Source organism: Nicotiana tomentosiformis, chromosome 4, assembly GCF_000390325.3.
Source record: "Nicotiana tomentosiformis chromosome 4, ASM39032v3, whole genome shotgun sequence".
NCBI classification, from domain to species: domain Eukaryota; kingdom Viridiplantae; phylum Streptophyta; class Magnoliopsida; order Solanales; family Solanaceae; genus Nicotiana; species Nicotiana tomentosiformis.
The window spans coordinates 135,956,500-135,980,696 of NC_090815.1; the positions used below are offsets into that span (position 1 = coordinate 135,956,500).

The following is a 24,197-nucleotide window of genomic DNA, read 5'->3' on the forward strand; positions in this document are numbered from 1 at the left end:
CAAGTCAGCCTTACCATACTCAAGATCGCTAAGAGAATGGTAGAAAGAACACAAGAGAATTGTTAAAGGAAGCTTTGTATTATAGAGAACTTGAATTGTTTGCTTGATGAATTACAAATGAATGGCCCCCTTTCTATACTAGTCTCCTAGGGGCTAGTGTGTAAATATTAATTGTTACACAAGTCCTTAATATTTACAAGATAAGGGCTTTCTCTAGAATTCTCTACAAGCCTAGAAGATTCCAAGGACTTTCCTAGCAAATCCATAAGCATCTAGGATCTTTCGAAGGAAATGTCCAAACTTCTCTAGAATCTTCTCACAAATACTAGCTTTCCTCATATGTAAGCTTCCACATGGTATTAATATATGCCAAATGGTGCCTATGTGGTATGGTGACGTAGTGGGTCATCACACTCTCCCCCACCTAATGTTGCGACGACCGCGGCGTAATGTTGTTGCATAAAACTCCCGGATCTTATCTTTGAATTGCCATAAGTCTTCATATCGTTCCCACGTGGCCTCCTCAGGAGATTGCCCCTTCCAATGGACGAGGAACATTGCGGTGGATTTCTGCCCTTGTTTTCTCCTGGCCTGGTAATCAATAATAGCCTCAATCTCCCGATCATGTGAGGCGGTGATAGTAATAGGCGCTCGACTTGATTGGCCCCTACTTGGATCATCCTTGTCTTCATGATATGGGTTAAGCATGCTGGCATGGAAGACATGGTAGATCATAAGATATGATGGCATGTCAAGCTTGTATGAGATCTTGCCTACCTTGGCGACGATCTTAAATGGCCCCTCATACTTGTGAATCAAATTCTGATGCATGCCCTGTAGTGCCTTGAACTTTCTTGGGTTAAACTTCACCATGATCATGTCCCCAACTCTGTAGTATATGGGACGCCACTTACGGTCCGCAAACCTCTTCATTTTCTTAGCTGCCTTATCCAAGTAGGACTTAGTAGTGTCAAGCTCCTCCTCCCATCCTTTGGCCATATGATAAGCCCCCAAACTCTTTCCCTCGAACGCGGCTGGTAATGAATGTGGAGTTTGTGGATGTTGGCCTGTGGATAGCTCAAATGGTGTCCGTCCCGTGGACTCACCCCGCTGCAAGTTATAAGAGAATTGGGCAATGTCTAGGAGCCTTGCCCAATCTTTCTGATGGACACTTACATAATGCCTCAAGTAGCATTCTAGTAAGGCATCAACCCGTTTTGTTTGTCTATCCGTCTATGGGTGGAAACTAGTGGAAAAGTGCAGTTCCGTGCCAAGTATGTCTAATAACTCTTTCCAAAAGTTTTCAGTAAAATAGGGGTCTCGATCACTAATAATATGCCTTGGTAAGCCCTAATACTTCACCACGTTCTTAAAGAATAGTTTGGCGGCTTCCTTGGCAGTGCAACCTGGTGAGGCGGGCATGAATGTGGCATATTTGAAAAATCTATCCACCACCACCATAATAGTACCATAACCGTCGGACTTCGGTAGGCAAGTGATAAAGTCCATAGTCACGCTCTCCCATGGACGTCCTACAAATGATAGTGGCTCCAAAAGTCCTCCAGGTTTTTGTTGCTCAACCTTGTCCTGTTGACAGACAAGACAAGTCTGCACATAACACTCTATGTCATCTCGCATGCGTGGCCAATAGTAGACTAACTCAACCAAGGCCATAGTGCGACGTTGTCCTGGATGACCAGCCCACATTGTATCACGACTCTTCCTTATGATCCGCCGTCTAATGTCTCCAAACTTAGGAACGTAGACCCACCGACCTGTGGTAAGCAGTATGCCGTCTTCGACCCAAAAACATCTCGTATTACCCTGGTTGGCTAACTCGATAAGTTGTTTAGCTGTTGGATCATGCTGCATGCCTTCTTTTATAGCCTCACGAATGTCCCATCTTGTTAAAGTGATTGCAGCAAGCTCGACTTTCCGGATCAAGGCATCGACTACAACGTTACTTTGCCCGACTTATACTCCAGCACATAATCAAATTTGGCCAAGAAATCCTGCCACCGAGCCTGTTTTGGTGTGAGCTTCTTCTGCGTTTGAAAGTAGCTAGTAACTACATTGTCGGTCTTGACCACGAACCTCGACCCAAGCAAATAATGTCTCCATGTACGAAGGCAATGCACAATAGCAGTAATCTCCTTCTCTTGCACTGTGTAACGCCGCTCCGTCTCATTTAACTTGCGGCTCTCAAATGCTATGGGATGCTTATCCTGCATCAAGACAACCCCAATGGCAAAATCTGAGGCATATGTATGCACCTCAAATGTCTTGGAAAAGTCAGGTAATGCCAAGACTGGCTCCTCTATTACAGCTGCCTTGAGGTCTCCAAATGCCTTTTGACAATGCTCTATCCAAACCCATGGCTTATTCTTCTTTAGCAACTCAGTCAATGGTGTAGCTTTTGCTGAGTAGCCGCTGATGAACCGACGATAGTAGTTAACAAGGCCAAGGAAGGATCTCAACTCAGTTACCTTTAAAGGTTCCTCCCACTCCTGGATAGCACGCACCTTAGCTTCGTCCATGTGTAGATCGCCATTGCTAAAAACATGGACTAAGAAGTGCACCTTTGATTGTGCAAACTCGCATTTCTCCCTCTTGATGTATAACTCGTTCTCCCTCAAGACTTGGAAAACCTTTCTTAAGTGCTTCATGTGCTCCTCCAAGGTGTTGTTGTAGATGACTATGTCGTCTAGGTAGACTACCACGAACTGATCAAGGTAGGGATGAAAAATCTTGTTCATAAGGGCGCAAAATGTGACAGGTGCATTAGTTAAATCGAAGGGCATCACCAACCACTCAAAGGCTCCATATATCGTCACACATTCTGTCTTCGGATCATCCCCTTTTGCAATACGAACTTGGTAGTAGCCCTTGCGAAGATCCACCTTGGTAAAGTACTTGGCTTGCCCAAGTCTATCGAACAAGTCAGCAATAAGCGGGATCGGGTACTTATTCTTCACTGTGACCTTATTAAGTGCTCGGTAGTGTATGCACAAGCGCAACGATCCATCCTTCTTATTTTGGAACAATACTGGTGCGTCGAAAGGTGCCTTTGATAGGCGAATATGACCAGCATCTAGTTTCAATTGTTTCCTGATCTCCTCTAGCTCGGGCGGTGCCATACGATATGGGGCAAATGCGGGTGGCTTAGCCCCTGACTCCAACTCAATCTTGTGATCCATCTCTTGCCTAGGCGGCAAGTGTTTAGGCAACTCCTCGGGCATGACATCTTTGTTTTCCTCAAGCAACTTCTCTATGCAAGGCGGTAGTGTCTCTTGAAAACTCTTTTCTTCCTCCAGACTTGCGATGGTTGCCACGAACGTCGTCTCCCCTTTCTTGATCCCCTTGACAACCTGCATAGCTGAGAGTTGTACTTGGCTCTGTCCGTGTGTCATTGTCACTGTAGGTACCATGCAAGCTCCTTCTCGCTCCATAACCAAGAGATGTTGAAGGTAGGGGTCGATCAAAGTATGACAATGTCTAAAGAACTCTTGCCCCAATATGATGTCAAAGATATCCATAGCGGTTACGGTAAAGTTTGTCATACCTTTCCAAGTTCCCAATTTGACATCAACTCCATTAGCTACCCCACGAGCATTCTGTACCTCGACATTCACAGTCTTAATGCGAGAGTTGGTTGGAGCAAGCTTCAATTCTAGTCTCTTTGCGGCAACCTCAATCACGAACTTATGAGTTGCTCCAGTATCCACCATTGCACGAGCAGGCTTGTTGTTGATGATGAGATGCACGTACTGATTGCCATTCTCGGTAGGTTGGATAACTTGTTTCGTGACTGCATCACATAATCCGATCATACCCAATTGTGCAGTTCCCGAACTCTTTGCTTGCAGCTGATCCCACGTGCTAATAGTACATAGACCTTTATCCACGTCGGCCATCTTCCTTCTCCACCATAGCATGGAAGTCTCTGAGAGGTACAACACTGCAGTGTTGATCATGGCCTCGTCGTCCCTCACTTTGCCGTGCTTGAAGTAGTTCTCCAAGTGCCAAAGGAAGTTTTCCACTTCTTGTGCATCACGAACTCCTTTGAATATCGGGGGTTGGGGAGCCTCGATCTTGGCCTCCCTTGCCACCACAACATTGTTGGTTTCATCGGTCACGCCAGCACTAACATGCTCCTCGAGTGACTCTATCTTTGCCTTCATAGCATCGATAGTACTCAAAGCCTCCATGAGTCTGCACTCTAAGGCAATGATGGTTTGCTTTAGTTCCATCTCGGTCTGTGTACATCCCTCCAAGTCATTTTGGATATTCTCAATCTCTTCAAAAGTGTGCCCCTCAAGAATGCTAAGGGTGCCTTCTACCTTCCCCCAAGCGTTGGCCAAAAATCTCCACGGCGTCCATCCCCGCGTTCATCTTCGTCACCCACTCTTTACCGAGCGAGACGTCCTTGGGAAGGAACTCCACTTCATCCTTGCTCACCTCAGTGACAGATGGTTCTTGGGATGTAAAGCCTTCATTTGACACAACCTCGGGTGGTACCTCCTGGCTCTTGTTGGTGACATTACTCTTTTTGTTACGGCCACTCTTGCCAGCAATATCTTGGATGACGTTGGCTTAGGTGTTGGCAGCGTTAATTTATCCGTCATCTGCCATTCCCTTAGTTGCAACCTTTGCTCTGATACCACGTTGTCACGTCCTTAGTTGTTAACTAAGTACACGTGCGACACTTGACAACTCGCTCACGATCTTGCATAACTTGCTCACATTCTTGCTATGCCAAGTCAGCCTTACCACACACAAGATCGCTAAGAGAATGGTAGAAAAAATATAAGAGAATTGTTAAAGGAAGCTTTGTATTAGAGAGAACTTGAATTGTTTGTTTGATGAATTACAAATGAATGACCCCCTTTATATACTAGTCTCCTAGGGGCTAGTGTGTAAATATTAATTGTTATACATGTCCTTAATATTTACAAGATAAGGGCTTTCTCTAGAATTCTCTACAAGCCTAGAAGATTCCAAGGACTTTCCTAGCAAATCCATAAGCATCTAGGATCTTCCAAAGGAAATGTCCATACTTCTCTAGAATCTTCTCACAAATACTAGCTTTCCTCCTATGTAAGCTTCCATATGGTATTAATATATGCCAAATGGTGTCTATGTGGCATGGTGACGTGGCAGGTCATCACAATAAGCTATAAAATATTATGGTCCACAATAATGTCTCATTGAGACTTATCATGTAACATCTCAAAACAATAATGTGTACACCATTATGAGAAATAGGAAATCATTAATGTATATCAGAAATACATAAATGAGTTGAGAGTGTCAAAACATCATAAATACATCAATCATAAATACAATCAAGACCCATTCTATGTACATGTTCTTTAAATATCTTTGGTTGTAAACCTTTCATTAACGGATCTGCAATCATGAGATCAGTTCTAATATGCTCAAGTGACATTCTTTGTTTCTGAACTTTCTCCTTGACGGTAAAGTACTTTAATTCCATATGTTTGGCACCTTTGGAGTACTCATCATTCTCAGAGAAGAATACTGCTGCAGAATTATCACAGTAAATTTTTAGCGGCTTGGTAATGGTGTCGACAACCCCAAGTCCTGAAATAAAGTTTCGCAGCCATAATGCATGGATTGTGGCTTCAAAACATGCCACAAGTTCTCCTTCCATCGTGGATGTAGCAATGACAGACTGTCTGGCACTTTTCCATGATATTTCTCCTTCAGCTAATTGGAACAAATAACCAAACGTGGACTCTCTAATATCAATACATCCAGCAAAATATGAATTCGAGTATCCAACAACTTCCAAATGCTTGGATCTCCTATACATAAGCATGTAATCCTTCGTTCCTTTCAGGTACCTCAAAACTTTCTTTGTAGCTTTCCAGTGATCAATTCCTGTGTTACCCTGATATCTTTCCAGCATTCTGACCGTAAAACTAATATTTGGTCTCGTGCAAGTCTGAGCATACATCAAACTACCAACAATAGAAGAGTAAGGAATTAATTCCATTTATTTTCGTTCTACATCATTCTTAGGGCATTACATGAGACTAAATTTTTCATCTTTTTGAATTGGAACAATTCCTGCTGAACAGTTATTCTTGTTAAATCTCTCTAGAACTCTTTCGATATAGCCTTTCCGAGACAATCCCAATAATCCTTGTGATCTATCACGAAATATTTCTATTCCTATCACATAGGATGCCTCCCCATATCTTTCATTTCAAAATTCTTAGAGAGAAAATCTTTAGTCTCACGCAATATGCCTAAATCATTAGCAGCAAGGAGAATATCATTAACATATATGACTAAAAATATAAAATTGCTCCCATGGATCTTTTAGTATACACACCGATCAACGGTATTTTTCACTAACCCAAAAGATGTTATGGTATCATTAAACTTTATATTCCATTATTGTGAGGCTTGTTTAAGTCCATATATTGACTTCTTCAGTTTACACACCATTTGACCTTTTTTTTTAATAGTTTTGAAACCCTCTGGTTGGTCCATATAAACTTCCTCCTCGAGGTCTCCATTAAAAACGACAGTTTTCATATCCATTTTGTATAATCTAAATTATAATGAGCCACCAAAGCCATAATAATTATTAACGAGTCTTTCTTTGAGATCGGTGAAAATGTCTCTTTATAATCAATGCCTCATTTTTGAGTGTAATCCTTGGCAACAAGTCTGGTTTTGTATCGTTCAATATTTCCATTTGAATCGCGTTTGGCCTTAAAGACCCATCTACACCCGAATCTTTTAGAACTTTCTGGCAATTCAACGAGATCCCAAACTTTATTGTATTCCATGGATTTTAACTCTTCCTTCATGGCATCGATCCATTTGCCATACTCATTACTTTCTATGGCTTGTGAAAATGAAACTAGATCCTTATTAAGAGCAATGTCAAAATCTGACTCTTGCAAATAAACCACGTAATCATCCGAAATAGCTGATTTTCTAACTCTTTGAGATTTTCTTAATGGTATTTCTTGTGTTTTATTTGTGTGAGATATTTGTGAGTTAGTTTCTTCATGAAGTGTTCATCCAAATGTTGCTCGGTGTTGTCAAAATATTCTTCAACAACTGGAATAATATTTGGTATTTGTGTGGAAGTAGGCACATTCATGGGTAATGGAATATTGACCCTCACCTCTTTTATTTCCACACTTTATTTTTCAACATTCCCACTAACTTCACCATTCTCAATGAATCTTGCATTATCGGTTTCAACAATTCTCGAACTATAGTTTGGACAGAAAAACACATGCCCTTTAGATTTCTCTAGGTAACCAACAAAGTAATCACTTACTGTTCGAGAATCTAATTTCTTTTCTTGTGGATTATAAACTCTAGCTTCCACTGGGTAACCCCAAACATGCAGGTGCCTTAAACTAGGTTTCCTTCCTGTCCACAGTTCAAAAGGGGTCTTTGGAAATTCCTTACTAGGAACCCTATTTAATAAATATACAACAGTTTTAAGAGCATACATCAACAATGATTTGGATAATGAGGAATTACTCATCATGCTCCTAACCATATCCATAAGTGTTCGATTATGCCTTTCTGCAACACCATTTTTTGGGGTGTTCCTGACATAGTATACTATGCACATATGCCATGTTCCTCGAGGAACTTTGTAAATGGACCTGGACATTGTCCCGATTCATTATATTTTTCATAATATTCAACACTTCTATCTGACCTAATGGTTTTCACCTTTTTATCTAATTGTCTTTCAGCCTCATTAACAAATACTTTGAGAGCACTGTTGCTTGAGATTTTTCTTTCAGCAAATAAATATATCCATAACATGAAAAGTCATCGATAAAAGTTATAAAATATTTTTCTCCACCAAAAGATGGAACATCAAAGGGTCCACAAATATCAGTGTGTATAATTTCAAGAAGCTGGGTGCTTCCTGTGGCACCTTTCTTACTATGCTTGGTTTGCTTTCCCTTAATGCAATCCAAATATATAGTAAGATCAGAAAAATTTAGATTCGGAATAATCTCATTCTTTACTAATCTTTCTAACCTTTCTTTGGATATATGACCCAAACGTCTATGCCACAAGTAAGCAAAACTTTCATCTAGTGAACTACGTTTAATTCCAACATTATGTTGAAGAGTAAGACGAGATTCAGAAAAATCAATATCGAGTTTCAATTTATATAAACCATCATTAAGAAAACCAGAACCATAAAAAATAGCAGTCTTATATAAATTGAAACATCCATTTCCAAACTTTAAATCAAATCCAGAAATATCAAGTCTTGAAAGAAAAATCAAATTCCTAGAAACTGAAGGTACATAAAGAGTCTGTAATAGATCAAGGTGACGTCCAGTTTCCATGATCAAACGATAAGTCCCTATGCCTTCAATTGGAGCCTTCATACGATTTTTGATGAACAATAAATCCTTATTTGGATTTGTAGTTTGGATCGTAAGGAATCCCTACAACGTAGTAGATACATGAGCAGTTGCACCAGAATCAAGCCACCAAGTATTATTAAGAACTTCTATTAAATTTGATTCGAAACATATAAAAGCACTAATTGTACCTTTCTTTTCGAACCAAGCTTTACGTTTCAGGTAATCTTTCTAATAGTGTCCTTCTTTGTTACAGAAACAACACGTATCTACCTTATGTTCCTTGTTAACATCATGTGGAGCTTTAGCATGTGCTTTCTTCTTGAACTTGTTGGCCTTCACTTTAAGTCCTTTACCAGCTCCTTGACTCATGAGGTTAATTGAATCACTCCTTTGTTTCTTAAGTCTTGACTCCTCCTGAGTAAGCATACTGGATAATTCACTAACATTTCACTTATCCTTAATAGTGTTATAGTTAATTTGAAAAAGGTCCATACTCAGGAGGCAATGAGTTCAGAATAAACTGAACCAAGAAGGAGTCATCCACTTTGTTCCCCAAGGTCCAAAGTCTTGCTGCAATGTTAGTCATCTCGATGATATGGTTTTGCATACTACGCGACCCATCAAACTTTATGGTCATGAGTTCAGCCATTAGTATACCAACGAGAGACTTATCTGCAGAACGAAAACGTTCTTCCATAAACTTCAGGTATTCCCTGGCACTTTCTGTTTGTGGAATAGTACTCTTAATGTTGATGGCAATACTCATTCGCATAAACGTAAGTCTCAGTCTGTTAGAGCGTTCCCATGCTTTATGAAAAGACTTCTCATCCGCACTACTCGTATCAGTAATAGAAACGGACTTATCATTCAGTAGCCAAGTCAAGATCCATCACACCTAAGTGGAACTGGACTTGTTCATGCCATTCAGAGAAGTTCAATCCGTTGAACACAGTAACAGACGAAATATGCGAATGAAGAGGAATAACTGCAAAATAGATAATACATGCTCACAAATCAATATGGATTCACTTAAACAATTAAAGCATATCGTAATTCTCCTTTGGGTAAATACTACGACACACTATCATAATTTAAATGCTATTTAATCTTCAATAGGTAATTAAATATTTTTAACCAAACAAATATGACATCTTTGGACACACAATATATATTTGACTACAGAATATAAATTTACCTCATCATATTCACTATTCATAGAATAATCGATCTACCTTTGGATAAATCCTTAAGTTCTAGTAATAGTGAAAATTAATTTATCCACTAATTTTTAATAATAGGTATTTTATTAGTTTTTATGAATAAACTATTATTTTATGCGTGCGTAATTTCTTAAACATACTAGTTTGGCCACTTTGGCGACTAACAAATTATATGAACATAAATGCACACATAAAATAAATATCAAAATATTTTATGCATGTGAATATTTTAGACATTCTAGTTTGATCACTTTGGTGACTAACAAACTATATGAACATTAATATATGCATAAAATAAACATGAATTTGATGTATGTATAAATATTAAACATTCTAGTTTGATCACTTTAGTGACTAATAAGGAATCCCTACAACGTAGTAGATATATGAGCAGTTGCATCAGAATCAAGCCACCAAGTATTATTAGGAACTTCTATTAAATTTGATTCGAAACATATAAAAGCACTAATTGTACCTTTCTTTTCGAACCAAGCTTTATATGTCAGGCAATCTTTCTGATAGTGTCCTTCTTTGTTACAGAAACGACACGTATCTGCCTTATGTTCCTTGTTAGCATCATGTGGAGCTTTAGCAGGTGCTTTCTTCTTGAACTTGTTGGCCTTCACTTTAAGTCCTTTACCAGTTCCTTGACCCATGAGGTTAATTGAATCACTCCCTTGTTTATTAAGTCTTGACTCCTCCTGAGTAAGCATACTGGACAATTCACTAACATTTCACTTATCCTTAATATTGTTATAGTTAATTTGAAAAGGTCGATACCTAGGAGGCGACGAGTTTAGAATAAACTGAACCAAGAAGGAGTCATCCACTTCCATCCCCAAGGTCTGAAGTCTTGCTGCAATGTTAGTCATCTCGATGATATGGTTTTGCATACTACGCGACTCATCAAACTTCATGGTCGTGAGTTCAGCCATTAGTGTACCAGCGAGAGACTTATATGCAGAACGAAAACGTTCTTCCACAAACTTCAGGTATTCCCTGGCACTTTCTGTTTGTGGAATAATACTCTTAATATTGTTGGCAATACTCATTCGCATAAACATAAGGCTCAGCATGTTAGAGCTTTCCCATGCTTTATGGAAAGACTTCTCATTCGCACTGCTCGTATCAGTAATGGCAGAGGACTTATCATTCAGTAGAGCCAAGTCAAGATCCATCACACCTAAGTGGAACTGGACTTGTTCATACCATTCAGAGAAGTTTAATCCGTTGAACACATTAAACAGACAAAGCATGCGAATGAAGAGGAATAACTGTAAAATAGATAATACATGCTCACAAATCAATATGGATTCAGTTAAACAATTAAAGCATATCGTAATTCTCCTTTGGGTAAATACTACGACACACTATCATAATTTAAATGCCATTTAGTCTTCAATAGGTAATTAAATAGTTTTAACCAAACATATATGACATCTTTGAACACATAATATATATTTGACTAAAGAATATTAATTTACCTCATTATATTCACTATTCATAGAATAATCGATCTACCTTTAGGTAAATACTTAAGTTCTAGCAATAGTGAAAATTAATTTATCCACTAATTTTTAATAATAGGCATTTCATTAGTTTTTATGGATAAACTATTATTTTATGCGTGCGTAATTTCTTAAACATACTAGTTAGATCACTTTGGCGACTAACAAATTATATGAACATAAATGCACACATAAAATAAATATCAAAATATTTTATGCATGTGAATATTTTAAACATTCTAGTTTGATCACTTTGGTGACTAACAAACTATATAAACATTAATACATGCATAAAATAAACATGAATTTGATGTATGTATAAATATTAAACATTCTAGTTTAATCACTTTAGTGACTAACAAACTATATAATTTTAAAGCACATACATCAATTATTATACAATACCAGAATCACAATCAATACAATGATGGATTTACATGCAATTACTGTGAACTGTATGCATTCCAGAAACTTTTAGGAATAAAATATTATCACTGAAGTGGTTTAAAATATATTAAGATTGCACGTGTCCATAAAGTGAAATCGCAAGCCAAATTTGTTGAAAATTCACTTTAACATGCCAATGTGTTGGGGGGAAAATATTGCTGTTGGGGAAAAAACATTGCCGCTACATGTAAACAAACATTTATAATTTCACGGTAAGCACATAACCTTCAAAGGCTGCGATTCTTATCTGAATTATCATAATATATATATATATATATTTTAAGTTCAATCATAAGGCAATTAGAGGAAAGAACAAAACGTCAAATCCTTTGAACAAAGAATCATTACTGCCGCATTAGATCAGTTATGTATTACAAATTGTAATTGTGATTTTGAAAACAATTCGATATTTCTTTCGCATAAGATTATCAGTTAAAGTAATCCAGTTGGCTCATGATACCACGTGATAAACATAAATTTCAATTCATACTAGAATCTTGAACATGATAATCTTACAAATAATCGTTACAGAAAACATACCTGAAGCGGAAGCCATATTATCGTGAAGCGGAAGCGTCAATTGGTAAATTGGTTTCTCGCCCCTTGCCCTAACTTTACGTTACCGCTGCCTTTAGTGATGAAAGAGAGAAAATAAAATACGGTAACCTAATAGATGAGAAGAAGACCAATTTATTGAGGTTCTCATTTAATCCGGTACGTCCATCAAGTAATCGATTGGACGAATGAGATTTACTCATTAAATAAATATTAATTACGGTTTTAAACCTATTGGGCCACCAATATACGCAGTAAAATGTTACATTGTAAAACATATATTGGAAGTGATGGTTCAAAGAAATGTATCCGCATTTTGTTATTTTCTTGCCTGCCTTGATTTGGTTACAATATCATGTGAATCCCTCTTTAAAATCAATGCCAGTATTCCACTACCGGGCTTTGCCAACTCCCACATGCAATAACTCTCGTTTGCCTTTATTTAATTACTTGAATAAGGCAAAATGAGATGAACAGGTGGAGACAATAGAACAACAACGACACAATATAGTCGCACAAGTTGGGTCTGAGGAGGGTAGATAGTACGCCGACCTTACCCCTACAGTAAATATAGAGAGATTCTTTCCAGTAGATCCTCAGCACGAAAAAAATAAAAAAAAAGCAGTAGCAACAAACAATAACGAGAATAAAACAAAAGAAAACAAGGCGAGAGGAACAACGTCGAAGGGATTATTTTTCTTGTCTTTTGTATTTTTAGTTTTCTCTTATCCCTCTGTAAGGCAATTTTCACTTTTCAAATGGTCTGAACAATATAAAAAATTCAGAAGAAAAACTCACAAGTACTACTTTTCTTGGTTAGTTAGAACTTGCTTCATTTTTCTTTAAGCTAACTGACCATTTTGTTTACGTCTTAAAATGTGTACAAGGAAATTCAAGTAATTTCGTTGTTAGAATGAAACCTTAGCAATCGAATAGTGAACCTTTTTTTTTTTTTTTTGAATTGATCTTTTCAATACCGTATATTGTAATTTATAATATATACCCACCTCATGCAATCACAAAATAGGTACTTTTATTTCAAAAAATTTAAAAATCAATATCTGACTTCAAATCGAAAATTGATTGCGCACATACTAGTATATGACCCTCCACTTTTTAGGATAGAAATAGTATATATCTTTTTCAATAAAAAATACATGCATTTTAAGTCCACAAAGTTAGCTCTTTATTCCACTTAACAAAAACAGAAGTAGCTATAACGCATCTACCTACCCAAAAAAAATCATAACATATATGAATCATAATTACAAATTAAATGATGACTTAAGAGTACTCAAATCGAAACAATGTAAGTCACATTGAAAACAAAGCAAGAATCATTACAAATGGTTAGTGTATACGGTCGAAATAGATTTCGGCCTTCGCACATCCGACCGAGTACGAACTATGGTAGATCGAACTGAGACTCCAAAGATAGAACAAACGGCCGATCCATGTCGAGTTGGACATCACTTTCGAGCTCTAGTCCAAATTGAACTATGACGCAGAATGAAGCTATCATGTTTATGATCCAGAGACCAACCATCATTGACCCCGAATCAATTCGAGAGCTCGAGTCAGAATCGAGCTCGAACCAAGATCGAGATCTCAAATCCGAATAGAGTTCAAACCAAGATCGAAGGCTCAAGGCAAGATCGAGCTCACGGACAAAAGCCGTTGCAATCCCACTAGCGAGAATACAACAACAACAACAACAACAACCCAGTAAAATCCCACTGATGGGGTCTGGGGAGGGTAGTGTGTACGCAGACCTATCCCTACCCCGAAGGAGTAGAGAGGTTGTTTCCGAAAGACCCTCATCTCAAAAAAATAAAAAGACAAAAGAGGTAAAAAGGGAGACAATATTAGTATCACAACAACAATCATAGGATAAATAGGAACACCATGAAATCCAGAAGAAAGATGCAAAGTAAAGGGAGACAATATTAGTATCACCACAACAGTCATAAGAAAAATAGGAACCTCATGAAATCTAGAAGAAAGATGTAAAGCAAAAACGATAGCTAGTAAATAGGACCTACACTGAAAAGAGAAATAGTAAGCCACAACATTCTCACTAGTTATCTTAGAAAAAAATCCTACATGGCTAGTCCCACCATGTTACGAAGTAAGGCACTACTCAACTACCTCCTAACCTACAACCCTAATACTTGACCTCCACATCTTCCTATCAAGTGTCATGTCCTCGGAAATCTGGAGCCTCACTATATCATGCCTGATCACCTCTCCCCAATACTTCTTAGGCCGCCCTCTACCTCTTCTCGTGCCCTCCGTAACCAGCTGCTCACACCTCCGTACCGGAACATCTGGGCTTCTCCTCCGAATATGTCCGAACCATCTAAGTCTCGCTTCCCGCATCTTGTCATCAATGGGAGCCACATGCACCTTCTCCCAAATATCATCATTCCTAATCTTATCTATTTTAGTGTGCCCGCACATCCACCGCAACATCCTTATTTCTGCTACTTTCATCTTCTGGATATGTGAGTTCTTAACGGGCCAACACTCAGCCCCATACATCATGGCCGGTCTAACCACCGCTTTATAAAACTTACCTTTGAGTATCGGTGGCACTCTCTTGTCACACAGGACTCCAGTTGCTAACCTCCACTTCATCCATCCTACCCCAATACGGTGTGTGACATCCTCGTCGATCTCCTCTCCCCCCTGGATAACCGAACCAAGGTACTTGAAGCTGCCTCTACTCGGGATGACCTACGAATCAAGCCTCACATCCCACTTCCCCTGGCTCAGCGTTGAACTTACACTCCAGGTATTCCGTCTTCGTCCTGCTCAGCTTGAAACCCTTAGACTCAAGAGCCTGTCTCCAAACCTCCAGCCTCTCGTTAACACCGGCTTGCGACTCATCAATCAGAACTATGTCATCGGCGAATAGCATGCACCATGGCACATCCCCTTGAATATGGTGTGTTAACGCATCCATCACTAGGGCGAATAAGAACGGACTGAGCGCAGAACCTTGGTGTAACCCCATTACAACAGAAAAATGCTCAGAGTCGCCTCCTACTGTCCTAAGCCGAGTCTTAGCCCCATCATACATGTCCTTAATCGCCATAATGTAGGGAATCGACACACCTTTTGCCTCCAGGCATCTCCAGAGAATTTCTCTAGGAAACTTGTCATACGCTTTCTCTAGGTCAATAAACACCATGTGCATATCCTTCTTCCTCTCTCTGTATAGTTTCACCAACCTTCTAACAAGGTGTATAGATTCTGTAGTCGAACGACCCGGTATGAATTCGAACTGGTTTTCGGATACAGACACTGCCATCCTCACCCTCGCTTCAACCACCCTCTCCCATACTTTCATGGTATGACTCAGTAATTTGATACCCCTATAATTGTTACAACTCTGGATATCACCTTTGTTCTTATACAATGGAACCACCGTACTCCACCTCCACTCATCTGGCATCCTTTTCCCCTTAAAAATAATATTAAACAACCTAGTCAACCACTCCAAACCTGCTCTCCCCACACACTTCTAAAATTCCATCGGAATCTCATCTGGCCCGGTCGCTCTGCCCCTACTCATCTTACGCATAGCTCCCACGACCATAGCTCCCAAGATTCTCCCACTAGCGAGAATCTTGGCAAAAATTGTGAAAAAGCTGATTTATTATGGGACTCCCACTGAGTATTTTTTATTATGCTTAGAGCAAGATCCCTCTATTATAAAGGGAATTGTTATCATTTATGAAAGGGCAAGTTTTTTGAGGCTTACATTGTAACAAAAACGCTATATTCTATCACAGTAAAGAATCGTTCTTTCAGATTTCTTAAATTGATCCTATTGGTTGAGTAGTCCTAAGATTCATTGTTCTTTACAACCTTATCTATTTCGCATTCTTTGCAATCCATATTTCTATTTCTATTTATCTTTACAATTTGTATTAAGTTACGCTACATATCCTTGGAACTACGTATAAATTCAACTCTAAACATTTTTCGGGCAAACAGTTTGGCGCCCACCGTGGGGCCTAGGATAACAGTGGTTATTTGATACGAATCTGAAAAAACATACCATTGTGTTTTGCACTTATTCCCGAAAACAGCTTGAATTTCGGATCAGCTACGAACAACCATCAATCAAATGGCTTCACCGATCAATAACGGGGCCGGTATTCAAAACGAAAACAACAACTTGACACCCAGTACTGAAAGACCACTGGTGAACGCCGTCGGAGCTCGAATCGGAGCGCCAATTGATATCAATTCACATGTAGCCATTGAGGTGAACCTACATGCTAAACCCTAGAATAGCATCCATGGTGGAACTCGGTCTGCGGTTCGAGATACTCATAACGTCTAAGAAAACGGTGTTAGCTTGCGTATGATTTTCGAAATGTTGCAAGCCCAACAGGCAGCAATAGCCCAGTTGCAGAGCCCAGCTACAAAGCAGGCCGGAGCCCAATCCACCCCGAGAAATCACCTACAGAACGAAACCAGCCATAGTGAAGTCAAATGGGCAAGAATCGGGGACTACTCCCGAATTCGCTAAATTACTCGAGAAACTCACAAAGCGAGTCGAAGCCAACGATAAAAAAGTAGAAACTTATAACTCTAGGGTCGATCAGATCCCGGGAGCTCCACCAATGATAAAAGGGTTGGATTAGAAAAAATTAGTGCAAAAACCCTTTTCCTCGAGCGCAGCCCCGAAATTAATCCCCAAAAAATTTCGTATGCCAAAAATTCCCAAATATAACGGAACGACCGATCCCAACGAGCAAGTCATTTCTTACACATGTGCCATCAAAGGCAATGATCTAGAGGACGATGAAATCGAATCTGTGTTGCTGAAAAAATTCGGAGAGACCCTCTCGAAGGGGGCAATGATTTGGTATCACAACCTACCGCCAAACTCCATCGACTCGTTCGCCATGTTGGAAAATTCTTTTGTAAAAGCACATGCTGGTGCCATAAAAGTCGCAACAAGGAAGTCGAACCTCTTCAAGGTAAGACAAAAGGATAACGAGATGCTGAGGGAATTCGTATCTCCTTTTCAAATGGAACGAATGGACCTGCCACCAGTCACAGACGACTGGGCCGTACAGGCTTTCACTCAAGGTTTGAACGAGCGAAGTTCGACGACTTCACTGCGATTAAAGTATAACTCGATCGAATACCCAGCCATCACATGGGCTAACGTACACAATCAGTACCAATCAAAAATTAGGGTCGAAGATGATCAATTAGGGTCTGAACCCGCTGTTCGAGGGGTTACCAATCGGGAACGAGGTCCGATTGGGGATCGATACCAACCGTACAACGGAAGCCACAAAGTCAGTAAATCGAGACATAACCTCAGGCAAAATAACAAAAGAAGCGATCGAAGTCATGGCTCCCGAGGGCTGATAAACAGAAGCAGTTTCGATAAGCCTACCGGATCTAAGGAAGCACCTCGGTTATCGGAATATAACTTCAGCATCGATGCATCCGCCATCATATCGGCTATTGGATGCATCAAAGACACTAAATAGCCTCAACCCATGCAGACTGATCCTGCCCAGAGGAATCCTAATCAAACATGCGAATATCATGGCACCCATGGCCACAGAACGGAAGATTGCAGGCAACTAAGAGAGGAAGTAGCCCGGTTATTTAACAAAGGGAACCTTCGGGAATTTCTGAGCGATAGGGCGAAGAACCATTTTAAAAACAGGGATTTCGGCAAGCAAAATGAGCAAGAAGAATCGTAGCACGTCATTCACATGATCATCGGCGGCACCGGTACTCCTCAGGGACCAGTGCTTAAATGCACTAAAACATCGATTGTGAGGGAAAAACGATCTCGAACTCGAGATTACGCACCCATAGGGACTTTGGCCTTCGATGATGAAGATGCAGAAGGAGTCATTCAACCTCATAACTATGCGCTGGTAATATCCGTACTCATGAATAAAACTATAGTTAAACATGTGTTGATCGATCCAGGTAGCTCAGCCAACATCATCAGATTGAAGGTTGTAGAACAGCTCGGCCTGCAGGACCAGATCGTACCCGCAACTTTGGTTCTAAACGGATTTAATATGGCATGTGAAACCACCAAAGGCGAAATAATGCTACCAATAAATGTGGCCGGAACCATCCAGGAAACGAATTTTCACGTGATCGAAGGTGACATGAGATACAACGCCCTTTTCGGAAGGCCATGGATCCACAACATGAGAGCTGTGCCTTCGACCCTACACCAGGTCCTTAAATTCCCAACATCGAAAGGTGTCAAAATAGTGTACGAAAAACAACCAGCCGCAAAAGAAATGTTCGCCGTTGAGGAAGCGAAATCAATATCCTCGCCTTCGCCAATAAAGGGACCGGGCTCAGAAGGAGAACGGGATACCAAATAGCAATCACAGGCGTCGGCATCGACCCAACCAGATAACCAGAAGTTCGAAGAAGATGATGATCAAAGGGTCCCTCGATCTTTCATGATTCCCGATGACTCCGACGCCACTAAATCAACAATTGAGGAACTAGAGCAAATCACACTAATCGAGCACTGGCCCGAGCGAAAGATATACTTGGGAACGGGGTTGAGCCCCGATCTCAGGAAGAAACTTGTTCAATTTCTTATCGATAATTGTTTTGCCTGGTCCCATTTAGATATAACAGAGATTCCACCGGACATAACGATGCATCGGCTAAGCTTGGACCCTAAGTTCAGACCGGTGAAGCAAAAGAGAAGGCCCCAATCCGAGGTAAAACATGCATTCATAAAAGACGAGATAACCAAACTTCTCAAAATATGGTCCATTCGGGAGGTGAAATATCCCGAGTGGTTAGCCAATGTAGTTGTAGTGCCTAAAAAGGGAAACAAACTTAGAATGTGTGTAGACTATAAGGATTTAAACAAAGCATGCCCCAAAGATTCTTTTCCGCTACCCAACATCGATCGCATGATCGATGCCACGGCCGGCCACGAGATCCTCACTTTTCTCGATGCCTATTCCGGGTATAATCAAATCCAGATGAGCCCAGAGGACCATGAAAAAACTTTATTTGTCACCAAATATGGAACATATTGTTATAACGTGATGTCCTTCGGGCTAAAAAATACGGGGGCTACTTACCAATGCCTAGTGAATAAAATGTTCGAAAAACAAATAGGTAAATCAATGGAAGTTTACATTGATGACATGTTAGTTAAGTCCCTGCGCGCAGAGGACCATTTGACCAATTTGCAGGAAACGTTCGAGATTTTGAGGAAATACAACATGATACTCAACCCCGAAAAATGTGCTTTCGGGGTCGGTTCGGTCAAGTTCCTCGGCTTCAGGGTGTCGAATCGAGGAATCGAGATTAACCCCGATAAAATCAAAGCCATCGAAGACATCACTGTCGTGGACAACGTAAAAGATATACAAAGGCTAACGGGACGGATTGCAGCCTAGGCCGATTCATTTTGAGATCATCAGATCGAAGTCACAAGTTTTTCTCTCTACTTAAAAAGAAGAATGGTTTCGCTTGGACCCCGGAATAACAACAAGCATTAGAGGAACTAAAATGATATCTATCGAGCCCACCACTACTTCACACTCCAAAAACAGACGAAAAACTCTGCTTGTACTTGGCAGTATCGAAAATCGCAATGAGTGGTGTCCTAGTTCGGGAAGAGCAAGGTATGCAATTTCCCATTTATTATATAAGTCGGACCTTAGGAGAAGCAGAAACTAGATATCCACACTTAGAAAAACTGTCACTCGCACTGATAAGCGCCTCTAGAAAGTTAAGACCATACTTTCAATGTCACCCCATATGCGTATTAACCACTTACCCGCTTCGTAATATTTTACACAAGCCCGAACTATCAGGCCGATTAGCTAAATGGGCCATCGAACTCAGTGGTTACGCTATCGAATATCAACCCCATTGTCACGACCCCAAATTCCCTCCGTAGGAGGTCGTGATGGCACCTAGTCTGTAAGACTGCGGAATAATCATAAATATCTGAAATAAATAAACTACAATTCAAATAATTATAACTCCCAAAACCCGGTAGAAATAAGTCACATGCTTCTAAAAATTTATTCTCAATGTTTCTATGTATCAAGGTCTAAAGAAAAATAAGAAAGTAACATAAAATGATAGAAGGGGACTCCGGAGTCTACGGACGCTGGCAGATATACCTCGAAATCTCTGTGCGCAGGTATCTCACTGACGTCTAGACTGGTAAGATGTACCGGGATCTGCACAAAAATATGTGCAGAAGCGTAGTATGAGTACACCACAGCAGTACCCAGTAAGTGCCAAGCCTAACCTCGGTAGAGTAGTGACGAGGTCAGGTCAGACCCTACTGGAGAATAGATAATGACATGGAAAAATGTTTAAGCAATTTAATAAGATAAAATTACTGTAGAAATGAATCAAATAGTATGTTACATTTAATGACACCAATTAATTGCAAATAATATCTCGTGGAATCAAAACAGAATTCCTTTCAACTTTATGAAAATCACAACAATTAATCGATGACAACTATAGCCATAAATCAATATCAACAAGGGCACTACCGAGGTACCGCCTCGTAGTCCCAAATCATAAATAAATTCACAATATCTCATTTTCTTATATCACCGCGGGAGCCTTCACAATTTATTTAAAGAAATATTTTTTCCGAAATAGCATTCCGCGTTTTAGCCACCCTTATCACACCGCATGACTTCTAGTAGTCATCCCTACTAGCCACGCGTATCAAGCCACCCTTATCTCACTGCATGCATTTCAATACCCAGACCTTATACCACCGCATGCGTATCAATATCACAATATTTCACAATTTGCACCTCAAGTGCCCAATATTTCAATTTTTCAAAAATAAATCAACAACAACATATTTCAATAATAAAGAGCTCATGGCTCATGCCAAAATAATCCAACAATAATATTTTTCCACAATAAAGAGCTCACGACTCCATCACAATGAGTACAAAAAACTTACGAAAATATTCAGGAATATATAATTTAGGAAAATAATATTTTAAAATCTTTAATACGTTGCTTCAATATCAAATTTAAAATGTCAAATACTTCATATTAATAATATTTAATTTAAAAAAAATCAATCTTCAAATAAAGCACAGTATAAAAGAAACCAAGTTTCAATTAAACAGGTAAAACAATTAGCAGGAAAAGGTCAAACAAATTTAAAGTATATATCTCAGATCAATGATGAAGAATATAACAAGATAAAAATTTAATAAATGCGCAACAATGATCTACACAATTTAAAAATATAATCTTTCACATTTAGCCCGTATACACACTCGTCACCTCGTGCACACGACTTTCAACACATTTTAATAATCACATTAATATCAATTCTAGGGGAAATTTCCCCCACACAAGGTTAGACAAGTCACTTACCTCGACTTGCTCCAATTTAACCAAGTAATATGCTTTTTCCTCGATTTTCCGATTCCGGTTGACTCGTATCTAGTCATAAATAATTCGATACAGTTAACAAAAATTATAGAATTAATTCTATAAGAAAATACTACATTTTTCAATAAAAATCTGAAATTAACTCAAAAATGGCCAGTGGGGCCCACGTCTCGGAATCCGAAGAAAGTTACGAAATTTGAACGCTCATTCAACCACGAGCCTAATCATACCAAAAAGACTAAATTCCCATAACAGTTTGACCCTCAAATCCTCAAATCTATCTAAGAGGGTTTTCGAATTTTTTTCAACTTAAATCACCAATTCAGTTAAGAACACTTACCCCAACGTTAAGAACACATACCCCAACATTTTCTCAAAATTCACCACAATCCGAGCTCCAAATAGTTAAAAATGAAAAATGGGACGAAGTCCCATTTTCTGAACTTAAACATTCTGTCCAGTGGTTTCTTCTTCGCGAACGCGACCCTTGTCTCACGTTCGCGAAGCACAAAAATGTGCTGCCCAACTTTCCTCTTCGCGAGCGCGACCAACGCTTCGCGAACGCGAAGCTTTGCTAACTCAGACCTTCGCAAATGCGTCCCTTATCTCGTGAATGCGTAGAACAAAAGACTAGGGTTCCCAGCTACCTCGATCTCCTTCGCGAACGCGACGCCACTCACGCATTCGCGATTCACACACAGACTATACCTTCACGTTCGCGTCCTCCCCTTCGTGAACGCGAAGAACAAAACCTCACACTCAGAAAACACTCTTCGCGAACACGTCCTACTCCTCGTGTTCGCGATGCTTCCACTGACCACACCTTCGCGAATGCGAGATCTTCTTCGTGAACGCGAGATCTTCTTCGCGAACGTGAAGAACAATCTTCTGCAACAAAAACTAGAAAAATCTGCTACTTCTCTAAGTCCAAAAATGACCCGTTGAGCATTCGAAACACACCCGTGGCCCCCGGGACCTCAACCAAACATACCAACAAGTCATAAAATAACATACGAACTTAGTCGAATCTTCAAATCACATCCAACAATACTAAAAACACGAATCACACATAGATTCAAGCCTAATGAACTTTGAAACTTTTAATTTCTACAAACAACACCGGAACCTATTAAATCAAGTCCGATTGACCTCAAATTTTGTACGCAAGTCATAAATGACATAACGGAGCTATAAAGATTTTCAGAATCGGATTTCGACCCCGATATCAAAGAGTCAACCCCTCAGTCAAACTTTCCAAAAATTCAACTTTCGGCATTTCAAGCCTAATTCCACTACGGACTTCCAATTAAAATTTCGATCATGCTCCTAAGTCCAAAATCACCATACGGAGCTGTTGGAATCATCAAAATTCTATTCCGGGGTCGTTTGTACATAATTCGATATCCGGTCACTATTTGAATTTAAACTTTTAATTTTTTATCAAAATTCCATATCTCAGGCTAGGGACCTCAGAATTTGATTCCGGGCATATGCCCAAGTCCCAATTCACGATACGGACCTACCGGAACTGTCAAAATACTGATCCGAGTCTGTTTGCTCAAAACATTGACCAAAGTCAACTCAGTTAAGTTTTAAAGCTCTAATTCATATTTTAATCTTTTTTTCACATAAAAACTTTCCAGAAAATTTTACGGACTGCGCACGCAAGTCGAGGAATGATAAATAGTGCTTTTCAAGGTGTTAGAACACAGAATTAATTATTAAATTTAAAGATGACATTTTGAGTCATCACACCCGTACGACCATCAAGTCTCAAATTTAGCAGACTTCGTGGCCGATTTCACGCCAACCCTCGTACCCGAAGTCGAAAAGGAACTGTTAAAATCGGGTACATATGCACCCTTTTTACTGATGGAGCTTCTAACGTAAAGGGGTCCGGACTAGACATAGTTTTAAAGCCACCCACGGGTAACATTATTAGTCAATCTATTAAAACTACCAGGTTGACTAACAACGAGGCCGAGTATGAGGCCATGATTGCAGGACTCGAGCTAGCTAAAAACTTGGGAGCAGAAGTCATTGAAGCCAAATGTGACTCTTTGCTGGTGGTGAGTCAAGTAAACAAAACCTTCGAAGTTCGAGAAGATAGAATGCAAAGGTATTTAGACAAACTACATGTCACTTTGCACCATTTCAAACAATTGACTTTACGGCATATTCCACGAGAACAAAATAGTGAGGCCGATGCAATTGCGAATTTGGGATCGTCGGTCGAGGAAGTTGATTTGAGCCCGGGGACTGTCGTTCAACTCTCAAGATCCGCGATCGAAGAAGGTCACGCCGAGATAAATTCTACAAGCTTAAACTGGGATTGGAGAAATAAGTACATTGAATACTTAAAGACGGAAAGCTCCCATCGGACCCTAAAGATTCAAGGACCCTATGGACCAAAGCTGCTCGATTCACGTTGGCTTTCGATGGAACGCTATACCGAAGGACATTCGATGGACCATTAGCAGTATGCTTGGGTCCAGGAGATATCGATTACATCCTACGTGAAGTACACGAGGGCACTTATGGGAATCACTCCGGTGCCGATCCATTAGTCCGAAAAATAATCAGAGCAGGGTATTATTGGATCGATATGGGCAAATATGCAAAGGAATTTGTTCGAAAATATGACAAATGTCAAA

General features: G+C 39.8%; 1 protein-coding gene across 1 annotated transcript; it reads right to left on the reverse strand.

The window, feature by feature from the left end:
- Nucleotides 1-408: 408 nt before the first annotated feature.
- Nucleotides 409-999, reverse strand: LOC138910566 (uncharacterized). The gene has a single exon (XM_070201808.1). The coding sequence runs from the start codon at nt 997-999 to the stop codon at nt 409-411; it is 591 nt and encodes a 196-aa protein (XP_070057909.1).
- Between the last annotated feature and the right edge of the window lie 23,198 nt (nt 1,000-24,197).